The sequence below is a fragment of the Gymnoscopelus microlampas genome (assembly GCF_963454915.1).
Source record: "Gymnoscopelus microlampas genome assembly, chromosome: 6".
NCBI lineage: Eukaryota > Metazoa > Chordata > Actinopteri > Myctophiformes > Myctophidae > Gymnoscopelus > Gymnoscopelus microlampas.
In genome coordinates this window covers 15,441,143-15,455,689 of record NC_139943.1, presented here as the reverse complement: position 1 = coordinate 15,455,689, position 14,547 = coordinate 15,441,143, and the positions used below count along the sequence as shown (strand labels likewise).

At 43.5% G+C, this 14,547-nt stretch overlaps 1 protein-coding gene across 1 annotated transcript in view; it reads right to left on the bottom strand.

The window, feature by feature from the left end:
- Positions 1 to 14,547, bottom strand: part of nup93 (nucleoporin 93) — a 50,371-nt gene that overhangs the window by 23,411 nt on the left and 12,413 nt on the right. Inside the window, exon 4 of the mRNA XM_084060182.1 lies at positions 5,369 to 5,431. Within this exon, the coding sequence (XP_083916308.1) occupies positions 5,369 to 5,431 (63 nt within the window). The remainder of the gene's footprint in view (positions 1 to 5,368; positions 5,432 to 14,547) is intronic.

Here is a 14,547-nt window from a genome sequence, read left to right as displayed (position 1 = left end):
GAGTGGGGCACCCCAAAGATGGCTATCAGGGGGCATGGATCAAGGTTGATATTTAGCACGTTGCCTAGCGTGACAAAGAAGTTGGACCAGTAATCGGCCAGCCTGGGACAGGAGAAGAACATGTGGGTATGATTGGCAGGTGACAGGCCGCACCTGTCGCAGGCGTCGCTCGTTCCTGGGAAAAGGTTACTGAGTTTGGCTTTTGTGAAATGGACCCTATGCAAAGTTTTAAACTGGATTAGGCTTAAGCGAGCACATGATGAAGTGTTATTGACCCTGAAGACTGCCTCTTCCCACTGTGCATCTGTCAGATCAGACTCAAGCTCCGTTTCCCATTTACCTCTGACCCCCGCGAGCGATAGCACTTTCAGAGAAGATATAATATCGTATAGTGACGAAATCCCGCCTTGTACTTTTGTGAGAGAAAGTATTTTACTAATCGCGGAGTTTGTAGGGGACTGGGGAAAGGGTGTAAAATGGGTACGGGCGTAGTCGCGAACCTGGAGGTAGCGGAACAGGTGGGAGTGAGGTAAATTGAACTTGGTGCGGAGAGCTTCAAATGAGGCAAATGAGCCCTCTGAGTAGAGGTCTAGGAAATGGGTCAGACCTCTCTCTCTCCAAAGATTGAAGGCTGAGTCTGAGCTGGAGGGTTTGAACAGATGGTTGTTGGAAATCGGGCTGTAAGGCGAGGCGGACTGGAGCCCGAAGTGTTTTCTGAACTGGTTCCAGATTTTGAGAGTAGCGAGTACGACTGGGTTTTTTATGTAGTCAGGGCAACGAGAGGTGAGGGGGGCACAGACGAGCGCCATCAACGAAGATGGGCATGCGGAATGGCTCTCCATTATGCACCAGTTGAGGTTGGGGGAATTGTGCCAGTTCTGGATTCTCTGGAGGTTAGCTGCCCAATAATAATGTTGGAAATTTGGCAACGCTAGACCACCCTCGCTTTTGCTCTTTTGGAGAAGGGCTCTACGTGCTCTTGGGCTCTTGCCCGCCCAGATAAATGTTGAGATTGTTTTATCTAGTGTATGGAAAAATGATTTGGGTAAGAAAACCGGGAGGGATTGAAAAAGAAACAAGAGCCTTGGTAAGATGTTCATTTTGACAGAGTTGATTCTGCCTGCTAGGGAAATGGGGAGAGAGGCCCACCGAATCAGATCGGACTTTATTTCCGTGACTAATTTTGTGATGTTGTACTCGATTAGTAGGGAGGGGGAGTGAGCTACATTGATACCCAAGTAGCGGAAGCCGTGCGGTGACAGGCGGAATGGTATGGCGCTTTGGGTAATGAGCTTGGCTGCCTCATTTATGGGGGAACACTCACTTTTGCTAATATTTAGTTTATAACCTGAGAAGGAGCCAAAGGAAGTTAGAATTTGTAAAATGTTTTCTGCAGAGTTGCATGGGTCCGAAACAAAGAGCAAGAGATCGTCGGCATAGAGAGATACTCGATGTTCTCGTCCAGCTCTATAGATGCCGTTAAAGAGCGGCGAGGACTTGAGGGCAATTGATAACGGTTCGATTGCTAACGCAAAGAGCAGGGGAGAGAGAGGGCAACCTTGGCGTGTTCCTCTCGTTAAGGGGAAAAAATCAGACTTCTGAGAGTTAGTGATTACGCAGGCCGTGGGGGCAGAGTATAAGAGTTGTATCCAGGAGACAAATTTAGGCCCGAAACCAAATTTCCCTAAAACCGAGAACAGGTACTCCCACTCGACGCGATCGAAGGCCTTTTCCGCGTCGAGCGCAATAACCAATTCAGCAGGTTGCGTGTTGTCAGGCGAGAGCATGATGTTTAAAAGCCTACTGATGTTCGATGATAGCTGCCTTCCCCTGACGAAGCCCGTTTGGTCTTCGGATATAATATCTGGGAGGCAGGGGTCCAGGCGGAGTGCCAGAACTTTTGCGAGCAGCTTAACGTCTGAATTTATCAAGCTTATTGGTCTCCAACTGCCGCACTCTTCTGGTTTCTTGTCTTTCTTAAGTATGAGTGAGATGGCGGCCTGGTTCAGTAGTGGGGGGAGGGAACCTTGCTCCAGTGAGTGATTAAACATGTCTAGTAATAGGGGGGCGAAAAGATGGGGGAACTTCTTGTAGAAGTCTATCGGGAAACCATCTGGTCCTGGTGCTTTGTTATTTTGCATTGATGTGAGGCAAGAGATGATCTCTTCTAATCGTATGGGACTCTCCAGGCTGGTCTTACAAATCGGATCTATAATGGGGAAGACTAGACTATTTAGAAAGGCGTCCATTCTGGTGTTATCAACAGGTGGTTCGGATTTATAGATGTTAGAGTAGAAGGACGCAAATACTGAATTGATCTTAGAGGGGTCGGAGGTGAGAGAATGGTCGGAGTCATATACTTGAGAGATAACATTTGAGGCTGACTGGCGCTTAAGTTGGAGAGCCAATAGACGGCTTGCTTTGTCACCATATTCGTAATGAGTACCTCTAGACTGTTTGAGAAGATATTCTGCTTTGCTCGTGGAGAGTAGGTCAAATTCTGTTTGTGCTTTCGCTCTGCTGGCGTATAGCTCTGGGCTGGGGGATATGGCATATTCTCTGTCTATGCTGAGGATCGTGTCGATTAGCTCTTGCTGTCTCTGCTTAGTCTTCCTGGACATATAGGCACTGTATGACATGATCTCTCCTCTCATTGAGGCTTTCAGAGCTTCCCACAGCAAGGAGGATGACGTAGAGTCATTTCTATTAAACTCCAGAAAAATGTTGATCTTGTCTGTGATAAGATCGCAAAACTTGTCGTCGGCTAGTAATCCTGTATTGAATCTCCATTGTCTTCTTGTATTGGGCAAAATATTTAGGTCTAAGATATGAGGTGCGTGGTCCGATATAATAATGGCGGAGTATTCAGTGGACCTAACCGAAGGGAGGAGAGCTTTGTCTATAAAGAAATAGTCTATACGAGAATAACAGTGGTGGACTTTAGAGAGAAAAGAGAATTCTTTTGCAGTCGGGTGGAGAGAGCGCCATGGGTCTATACATCCCAGCTGACTCATAATGGATGACAGTGTCTTTGACATGGCTGAGGGTGTTAGTGTTCTAGGGTGGGAGCGATCTGCCTTAGGGTCAATCGCCAGGTTCAGATCCCCCCCCAAGATGAGCTTGTAATTGTCCAGATGAGGAATTTTAGAGAAAAGGGATGTCATAAAATTCGGGTTGTCCCAGTTAGGGGCGTAGACACTGACCAAAACAACTGGGGTCTGATATAGGTTTCCTCTTACTATAACATATCGACCCTCTGGGTCGGAGATAGTCTGAGTCTGGGAGAACTGAATTCGCTTGTTGACCAAAATTGAGGCGCCCCTAGATTTACTGTTAAAGGCAGAGTGATAAATTTGTCCGATCCATGGTTTGCTCATTCTGTTCGACTCATTTAGACGCAGGTGGGTCTCCTGCAGGAAAGCAATGTCTGTGTTAAGGCTCTTAAGGTGGGATAGCACTCTAGTTCGTTTCACTAGCCCTCCAAGTCCACGCACGTTCCAACTCACCATCCTAATGGGAGCCCCGACTGATCCTCTTTGAAATACATTTGAGTTACTCATAGAACATGTCTAAGAGATAGATAAAGATTAAGGTAAAGGTGAGGTGAGCACCGTGAATAAGTACAGATAATGACCGCCTTGTGTACACAGGGAATAAAACAAAAAAACAGAGGGCAACAACAGATAACAAAAAAGGGGGGGGGGGGAATGGAGGGGAGAGAGAGAGAGAGAGAGAGAGAGAGAGAGAGAGAGAGAGAGAGAGAGAGAGAGAGAGAGAGAGAGAGAGAAAGGGAGAAAAAGAGAGAGAGAGAGAGAGAGAGAGAGAGAGAGAGAGGGAGACATCCAACAAAACATACATTAGTTGACAACATTGCAAAACATAAACTAACCATCCCATCTGGTATGGGATGTGCATGTTGTCACCCCTGTGTCTCCCGACTTAATGGTCTCTGTCCAGCAGAGAAATAATTTCAACTTATTAACTGAACCTAATCAATCAAACTGATGCTATGACATCAAACCTGGCCGCAAGCGAAGGACTTACAGTTGATGTATCAGCTTTAAATAAGATAATAAGTGCAAGTTTACATATTGCACTATAAGTGCCGTACATGGGCTTTAAATTAGCTTTAATGGGCTTTAATAATGAGTGCCTGCATTAATACTGCGCAAACACGCAGTGAGTGGGCTTTCGGTGAGAGAGAGAAATAAATAATTAAATAAAAATAATAATAATAGGTGTAATAATAATAAGGGTAATAATAATAATAATAATAATAGTAAATAAGTAGATAAATAAATACATAAATGAAAAATGAGAAATGAAAAAAAAGGGGGAAAGAGGCATTAAGTGGAATAATGAATGCAGCAGGTGACGTACATATTGCGCATTCATTCAGACATGCCTGTCCAGGAGTGTATTTGACTCACAGATAAACATGTGATAGACGTGACTTAGTGCTTACGAGCCCAACAACTCCTCCCTAATGGTCAAAGACTCATATTCTTGAGGAGCTGATAACCCCTTGGTCCCATGTAGCCTATATAGTATGATGTCACATTAGTCGGTTAGGCTTGAGAATAGATAGTGAGAAATAACTACATAGACAAATAAATGCGCAGTCATACGCACTCACACGCACGTACACACACATACAGGCACCTGCTGAAGCAAACCAGCACTGAATTCAGTGCCAGCGGCTCAGATTTACTCCCCCCCTTTCACCCCCACTCAGAGGCAGGATATACTGCTGCCGATCGCTGTCCGTGGTACTGAAAAGATTTCAGCACCACGGACAGCGGCCGCGGGGGCGGCGAGAGAGGGAGAGGGAGAGGGAGGAGGGGAGAAAAGAAAAACAAGGTATAAACCTCTTTGTATTTGATAAAATTAATCATTTACAATTTAAGCTTATAGTGGGCATGCAGGAAAAGCTCTTAATGGGATTGTTTGTTTATTCAGACAGTGATGATAATTGAGCTCAAACTATCGGTTTGCATACCGGTATCGGCACTTATGCAGCTTGTTTTGTATAATTAAAGGTAAGTATTGTCTTCGTATATTGAAGTTTAATTGTCTTCACCAGGTCAGACGGCGGAAGGATTTTTTTCCTTTGTAAGTTAAAAGTTCTCAAAAAGAAACTTAAAACAAATCTAAGTTTTCTAAATTGAATAGACAATTTGAACATTTGTGATGAAATATCGCTCATTAAATCGTAATTGGTGGTCTAGGATTGGAACCAAGAATCTGGCATCGGTTGTGCACTATATGATAATGTGATGCAAACGCGCACGTTTTTTTCACATTTACAAGTTCATCTAAGTTTTACCACGAGTCTTAAGAGAGATGCTCCCCTCCAATAGATACTAACCCTGCGGCGAGACTCCTCGATGGCTGACAGGAGGGCGTTGTCTCTCTCATTCTTCAAGAAGCCCTGTGAAAGAAAAGAAGGGATGAGTGAATGACAAACGGAGAAAGATCAGAAGACATTTTGATTACACAAAGCCAAGAAATACAGCGTGTGTTGAAATTTCAAAGGCACAGATTTAACAGGTGCACAATCAGCAGCTTCTTCCATGTGAGATAAAAACCTGCTTATGTTTCCAGTTCCACACATTTTCCTTCCATCACAATCGATAGCACATTTTATGTACACCACTGGCAAAACTGGCGAAACTACAGTATGAATGCTTGAAATTATCATTATTAAATATCATCATTTGCAAAGATCCGCAGGCACACAGGAAGTGCTCCCACTTTAACTTATCCATACACCATTTAGTGTCCCCTCGGAGCAGGACACTGCAGTCTCCGCTTTGGTGCCATCTCAAGATGGCTGCACCTGCATGATGCATCTGTCCCCATTTTCTGCATTTCCCGCTGAAATGTGCAATTATGCCTCTCACTCTACCTATTCCAAATAAAACATAGGCTCCTCATCCTATATATAGGATGTGAATTAGCGAGTGATTACATGGTAATTATGCCGGGTGTAGAGGAGTACATAATTGCACTCTTCAGAGGGTAGGGAAGCGGATGAGGACACGCAAAGAGGGGCAGCCATCTTAAGACAACATTAAAATGGAGGCCATGCTGTATGCATGCACGTTCACTTCCTGCTCTAAGGACAAACAAAGGGGGGGGGGGGGGAGTTTTATGCTGGCAGAGCATACAGCAAGGTCACAACTACAGGGAACAAATATAAAAATCAATCGATGCTAAAATCATAGGCAGGCGATTTTTATATGGGCAATAAAAGCATTTTATTTATATAGCATTTTGTCATGAATTAGTCCTCAACAAAGCTTTCAAAAGTATTCTGAAACAGTATTATTCAGAGATACTTAGGTATACACATTGCACATTGCATCAAGATGCTAAACATACAGTACTGTCTTTTCACGCCAGGAACAAACAGACAAAGTACTGTAATGCAATGTACTGTACTGTATGTCTGACTGCAACCCTACAATATGCACTGAAAATACCTGCCAGAAAATCTTCAATCTTTTTTTGATTTATAATTTCACTTTTTAGCGTGCACCATTCTATAGAAATCCGTTACCTGAGATGAAAAGTAAGACCTTATGCACCGCACACAATATTTCCTCAGTCCCAATCCCAAACCACTGGTGTATTAATTAGCGGTAGACTTAAGACTTTAAGATGAAGGTGATGAATTTCCATTTCTTAGATATGAAAGGTAGAGTATTACAGGATCTCAATGTAACCAGGGAAAAAAAGCAAAGTCTCTATGTATGCATAACAGCGGTCTGGGCCTATAAGTGCAGACCCATATATCTCTGACAAAACAGCCCTTTAAAATGACAGCTACTTATTTCTTCTGTCAGGTAATGGGCTGTTATTTCACCGTCTGTCTACTTGAAGCGTGTGGGAGCAGCTTAGCTAGCAGGGTCAGATGCTTTCTAAAGCACATAGTTTTACTCCATCTCATAACCGTTTCACCCCATCATCGTGCTCACTACCTCCATCTATCTCCTAACAGTTTCACCTCATCATCGTGCTCACTACCTCCATCCATCCATTTCATATTTCTTTCCCCGTCTCAAAACTATCTACCATATCGCTCCTTCATTAATCTCCCTCTCATCTTCTGTGCCCAAATTTCAGTTATGATGGATGGACGAGGTCTACCCACGCAGCCATTTTGCCAACTAGTCCTCCCCCTCCACCATTATACTTAAAACAACAACGTTGTTGGTCATAGACAGTGTGCCTTTATAGTGCCTAACTATCAAATCATTTAGCTGGGGACACCGGCCCTAAAACCCCCTCATGTTTTTATGGTTTGTTACTTGCTTTCTTAGATGGGTTTTACAGTGGTGTGATGTTTATTTGAGATTTGTCCAACTGTAAAGTGCATCATACATAGAATTCATTATCATTATTTAACATCACCCACTCAAACTACCAGGGGTGCCCCAGCTTTGTGCTAACTGGTCATTGAGGAGGTTGCTGGCTAACTCAGAGTGTGACTGACATGCGTGCAAGTCTTATAAAAAGCGACCTCTACAGATTCCCATGTAGCACTACTGCTAGAACACGCAGGCAGAAGAGAAATTCACATCTACAGATTTGGGGATCTTTGCAATAAAATGGACTTGTATGCATTGCAAAATGTTGCCCAGGGCAACATTTTGTTTCCAGGTAAGCCATTAAAAGCATACCACATAATAAAAGATCAAGGTTTTGCAGGAAAACCAGCAAACTGTCGCTTCCTTACCTCTCAAAAGCATTTTCTCTCTTTTCACTATTTCACATACTGGTTCCTTTCATCCTCTATCCTCATCTCGCTCTGGTCCTGCTATCTGTATCTTTCCTGGCATACATGTGTACCTCTCATAGAATGCCCCGTCTCCCCTCTCTCTACTGGCCGCCCTACCTCAACCTCTCTACCCAGGAGAGTCTTACAAAATGTCTATATTTAACTAACCAAGGGACAGAGCTCAGGTCAACACTGAGAGAATTGCACTGGAACAATGTATAGAATAGTATCTAGAAAGCACAAAGGATGGTTAGCCAGCCACTAAACCATATACGTATACTTAGTTGTGCGTCAACTAGCAAAAAACAACATGGCTATAGTCAAATAAATATCAACAATCTCCTCTGCCTCAAAATATTGTCTATCAAACCTGTATACATTGTACTGTATATAAGAAAGGCCCTATCGTACATGTGTTAGTTTCTTAAAATCGAAACTTTAGTAATCCGTAATATGCTGCGTATCGGTATAGACAATTGTTAGGTATGCTACGTATATACAGTATATGATATTATCATCATAAATAATCATATGATTAAAAATATTAAAAACTTGACTCATATATTAGCGTTTGCTGCTATGTCAATCTATTCCTTGACCAGTGACTGATTATCAATTTAGGAGGGGCTCCGTGGTACGTAATATGCTGCGTATCGGTATATAGACATTATTGTTAGGCATGCCATTATAAGAAGGCAATGTACGCCACTGTATAACCCACATTTCCAAATGATTAAATGCTGCAGAAGCTTCTAGTCCTCTATGCCTTCATTCTAAATAGGTAAAAATAGACAGCAAACAAGAGGTTTACTTTCAAGACCTGCACCGCCGCCGAGTCTGACACACATACCAAACCTGATAAAATACAAGCTTCCCAACATATGGACAGACTTCAGCAAACAATCCAAAATTGTGATGTGTAAATCAATGGATTTGGATTGTTTCTTTTGGGCCCACCCTTATGTTATGCTCCCTCATACTGACCCACTGTAACACCAACAGCCAGATGGCCAGACAGCCTAGAAGCTTCTGCAGGAATGGGAACATGGCGGCAGGAAAAACAGAAGTAGCCGAATCTCAAACAAATATGGATATACAATAAAAAAAAAAAGAGGTGCAAAAACCCATAAAGAATATACAGAGTATAGGACATGATTATAAGTTTGTGGCTTGATAGACAAAACATCCAGAAATTGAGTGGCGTACTAACGTTTCGCCGTCTGACTGTGCTCCACATTGCGTAACCTTGAATTTGCAGAAATTAATTTGGTGATTACTAATCACCACAGCTCTATGTAAAGTATCATTCCTTTAAATTATTTGTATAAGTGTGGATTTCTGCAATAGTAATAAGAGGTTAGCAATGCTCATCAAATCAAACTTTTAAGTAAAGTAGTGGGGGAAAAAATACTTCTCGACATGAACATGTATGTAACATGCTTTGCGTGTGTTCAGGCATGTGACACGCATGCATGTGCACACTGCGCGCACACTGCGCTGGCATTATACCCGGCCCTCTATTCCTTGGGCTTGGTCAGCCAAGACGAGCAGACAGTGCCTGAACACAATTTATAGAAGGCCAGTCATGATGACAAATGGCAGCTTAGCTGGCAGGATCAACGTTTTATATTATGGTCTTCATTTTCCAATCGAGCCTAATCTGAAATGATCAAATATCTTCTAGTAACATCAAGTAGGTTATGGACATCGTGATTTAACGGCAATACAGCCTACTTACAATCACCAATAACGAAATATCGTATAGGAATACATTCTACATTTGACTGATAAGGCACGCAATCTCTGCAGATCACAATCACAATGATTAGAATCGCTATAGGCATGAAGGGAGACAGCCTCTCCTCGTTAAGACAAATTCAGAGCAGCCTCCCTCTTATGAACTACAACTTAGATGACAGAGTTACAGAAAATAATGCATCACTGTACAGTCTCCTTTGTTTAAGTTTAAGTAGAACAAATTCCCCACCACAAATGTGAAATAATGGAGAGATGAAGTATAGTAGCAGTACGTAGGATCATATTGAGGAAAGCACACACGCACACACACAAAAGTACATCTATAACCATCAAAGTATAACCTACATTTTAATTAGCAGGTCATTGTCAAAATTGCATTCAGCATTAAAAACATGTGGTTGCTGTCTGTCAGAATGACATGATGTGAATTGAAAGTAGTGCTAAGGGAGGAAGGAAGGAAGGAAGGAATGAAGGAAGCATTTTGTCCTCAGTTGCCGTGAGACAATGAGCCAGCCGGTGCCCCTCTTTGCGCGAGCCGTTGCATGTGTGTGTGCGCTTGCGAGCGCATGTGTGTCTGTGTGTAACCCCACCCCATCACTCCTCCACTTCCTGTGTAGAGAATACATACTGTACAGATGCCTTCAAAAAGTAATCAATCACTATTATCATCATTGGAGCATTCATTACCATCATTGTTTTTGTCATCATAACACATGACAGACTTTAATAGCAAAGTACGCCAATACGCCAATACAATGAGGAGGGAGAGAGAGTGACAGGTGACAGAGGGAGAGAGTGAGAGCCACACACAGAAAACGCATGCATGTACAGTATAGTTAAGTGTTAAGAGTGTGTGTGTGTGTGTGTGTGTGTGTGTGTGTGTGTGTGTGTGTGTGTGTGGGGTGTACGCACACGCGTGCGTAGGCGATACTCACTCATGCTGAGCTCTAGACTGCCATGCAGACAGCCAGACAGGGAGGAGAGGATGAGACAAGAGGAGAAGAGTAAAAGTACAAAAAGTACCTAAAAAGCAACGTATTGCCAGGTGTCCAGGCTTTTGACAGCCCCTGTGAGACCCGCAGTGCACCCCGGCCTCACCCCACCTGGCCCCTCTACCCTCCCCATCTCTCTGAGGCTCTTGCCAGGGCAGTAGCAAGTGGCCGCCATTCTGGGGCGTGTTCCCCGTGCCCCGTGGAGCCAGCATGGCGGTCCAGTCGCAGTCTTTCACCGTGCTAAACCAGGCCACCGTCTCTGGTGGGCGGCGAGCGTGAGAGCCGGGTAGAAGTGCCACATCAAGACTCACTGGAGGTGGTTTTATTGTCGGGAGGGCCGTACCAACTCCGCACTCAGACACGGGGGAGGGGGGGGATCCACGAGAAGGAGCTATGGATTCATATATAATCTCAGATCGTACCATAAGTTAACACCCCCATCCATCCTCCGTTCTCTTTCTCCCACTCTCTCTCTACCTCTCTCTCGATCCTTCACTTCTTCCCAGCATCACCCCCCCCCCCCCCCCTCCCCCACAACCTCTCAGTCCCACTCATTTTCTTCCTCTTTTTTTTTATCCATCTATGCATCCTCTGTTTCTTGCCTCCCTCCCTCTTCTCTCCCTTAGCGCAATGCAATTACAGTAATGTTTTTTTTCCCTTCTCGGTTGATGACTTCCGACATCCTGTGTTGAAACCAGGCTAATCATGCTCTTAAGGGTCATGTTTAGTTAATGAAGGGGGTGGGAGACATGTAGGGGGCCACACACACAACATACTTTTAAAAGGCAAACAGTGCCACAAAAGGCAGGCATGGAAACACGCGTGCCCTCGTGTGTAGTAGAGTAGGCACACGACATACATTCATTCACAACGCACAGCCCTCATGTGCACAGGCAAGTTGTCATGGTGCACGCACGCACACACGCACGCAGGAGAGAAGAGATACTACCCATGTGTCACCTGTGCGCGCACACACGACACAAACATTCATTCATTTGTTCTTGCACATGCGGACACAACACAGAAGCCGCGCGAGGCTTGCAACACGCGTGAAGAGATGTCAGAGGTGGGGCTCCGTCAGTGCACACACACACACACACACACACACACACACACACACACAGATCTGTGCTTATCAGACTGTGTCCACCCAATGCATGCCATCACTGTATGAAGAGAAGACAGACAAGTGGTGGGGGCAGGAGAGAGACAGAGCATGATGGGGGAGGGACAGAGGAAAATCTGAGTGAGAAATGGAAAGCAAGAGAGAGAATGAGAGGAGACAGATTTAAATGCAGAATGAGTGGGGTGGGGTGGGGGGGGGGTAGTATCAGGAAAAAAAGATGGAATAGTGATAACTGAGACTCAGACGGACAGAAAGGAGAGAATTCACCCGGCAGGCAGTCGCCATTTCTTCCCTTTACATCAGCACATTCTCTCATTCCCTCCATCTCTCCTTCTTTCTCATTTTCCTCCTACACCCTTTTGTTCACAATCCCTCTATCTTTCCTTTCCTTGGCTTTTGTCTTCCTCCAGAAGGGGAGGCTCTATTGCAGCCTCCCCTCTCTCCCTCTCCCCTTCTTCCTTGTCTCTTAGTATTGCTGTTATATGGCTGGTTTGATAACACAGAACAAATGAGCCACACACTGAATTCCCACCCCCACCTTAGTCAGTCAGTCAGCTGACAGACACACAGGAACCCTTCCTTATTTCAACCATATTGACAAGTGTGTGATTGGCCTGACAATGGGACATCCTAAACATTAAGTGCTCAAGCCCTATTTTCACAATGTGTCATTCTTTCTTAAGTTGTTCAAAAATCGCCAATCTACGAAGCACACACCGTGTCACATCACAACATATTGTGAGCTTATAGATCTGGTATATTGGACATTTCTTCTTACGTTTTTCCAAAATAGAGGCCAGGGTTCATGTGGGTGATATATTAAAATTCACAATTGTCCCTTCCCTTACGTTTCACTAAATGTCAAATGCTTAAGACCTGGAAACGCATCTGTGTCACTTTAGATTTCTTTGGGCTATTCAAAAATAGCAGATCTACAAGCTCATAGCGCGGCACCGAGTGCCGCGCTATGAGTTTGTAGATCTGCTATTTTTGAAAAATCATGAAAAAAATATTTTTTATATTGTTTTCAAAAAACTGTTAGGATTTATAAAACATTTTTTAATCGGCCTCAGGTCTTAATGGGTTAATAAAGCATGTGGCACGTTGGTCGGTGGGTGTGGCACAATTTAGTATGGACAAATTATTTGAATGCATCATTATTGGCAATAGATTAACAATAGTTAATAGGAACAATATGGACACAGCCTGTTTACCAAACCCTCTGTTTAAGTAAATCAAAGTTGCCGATATATACCTATATTATATCACCTAAAAGCGTGACCTATAGACTGCGCCTCCTACATTCATCCAGGCTTGGCCACGGATAAATCTAGGGCTATAGGCTAATAACACACAGAGATAGTTACTACTGCCCGTTCATCCATACATACATGCAGTTGCATCATTCACACACCAATTCCCTCGGTGTGCGTTTGCGTTTCTCTCTATGACAGTGGGGGCTGCACATCAGGTCATTCATGCGTGCACACACACACACACACACACACACACACACACACACACACACACACACACACACACACACACACACACACACACACACACACACACACACACACACACACACACACACACACACACACACACACACACACACACACACACAACTATGCATCTCCAGTGTGTGTCCAGGCTGTATGTTTGCAAACCCATGGCACACATGCAGTTAAACAGAAATCCAGAAAGATCTGTTAATTCCTGAATATAGCCTTTGGAACAGTGGAGACCGGAGACTTTCCCTGCGGCCACAAAAGACGACGCATAACCAACTTCAAAAGCAACACAGGAAATGGAAATGCACCAATATCACCTTCTCAGAGTCACTGCGAAGCTAATTAAATCACATTTACTGAGAACAGACTCATTGGACAAAAAACTGGAAAGGAGATATAAGACATTTCTCTGTGGATTGCTTTGATTTGAAATACTACAGACATCCGAGCTTAGGATTTGGGCAATTGCTCCAATGTAAGACTTCTTACAGCTTGGTAAGGTGATAGCAGAAGCCAAAAATGGTATTTCTAGGAAACTGAGATGATGTATGATCTTATTGTGCATCTTATTCTCAGGAGGGTTGGGCTTCAACATCCGGTTCCACTTTGGAACTACATGTACCGGTAATCTCTTATTGAATCCTCCCCAAATCTTGAAGTCTGCTTTAAATTCATTTTGCTAAATAATTAATTTATGTTCTTTTTGAGAAAGCTTCCCACTAAAGGTTTATCCAAAGGTTCCGGTACAGGGATTCAAACGGATTCAGGCTAAGCGGATTCACATTTTGATTGAGATTCGATTAAATCCTTTTGAACCTCAACCCTAATTCTCAGAGAGAGAAGAGCAAAAAGACAAGACAGAGGCAGGAGAGGATAAAAACCCAGTGTACTTGTTTACAACACAATTCAAACTTGGAGATTATTATAAACAGAAATGTTGCAAAGCATATGGACAGTATATTGATTCAGAGGACACTTGGGATGATGGAATGAATGATTATTTGATCAAGTCGCAAAGCATGCATCGAGCAGCGTTCTCCCAACATTTCACAGCTGAGGTCAGTTCTGTTTTAATTAAACTCAATTCAATAATGTAAACCGGGAAATGTCATTCACACGATGATGACAAATCTGTTGAATCGTTTGTTTTATAGACCACGTCACATTATTTGATGACTGGCGGAGTCTCCGGTAGGAGACACAAAGAGTCTCCTACTGAGTCTCTTTATGACCAATGACGTGGTCATCAAATTATTGGTTCAGGAATGCGACAAAAACAACAAACAACAAACTTGCTTTGGTTGAACTACTCCTTTAACCTGCTGTTTATCCTCTCTCAGCTTTTCTACTAAATGAATAAAGAAAAAATGCTGA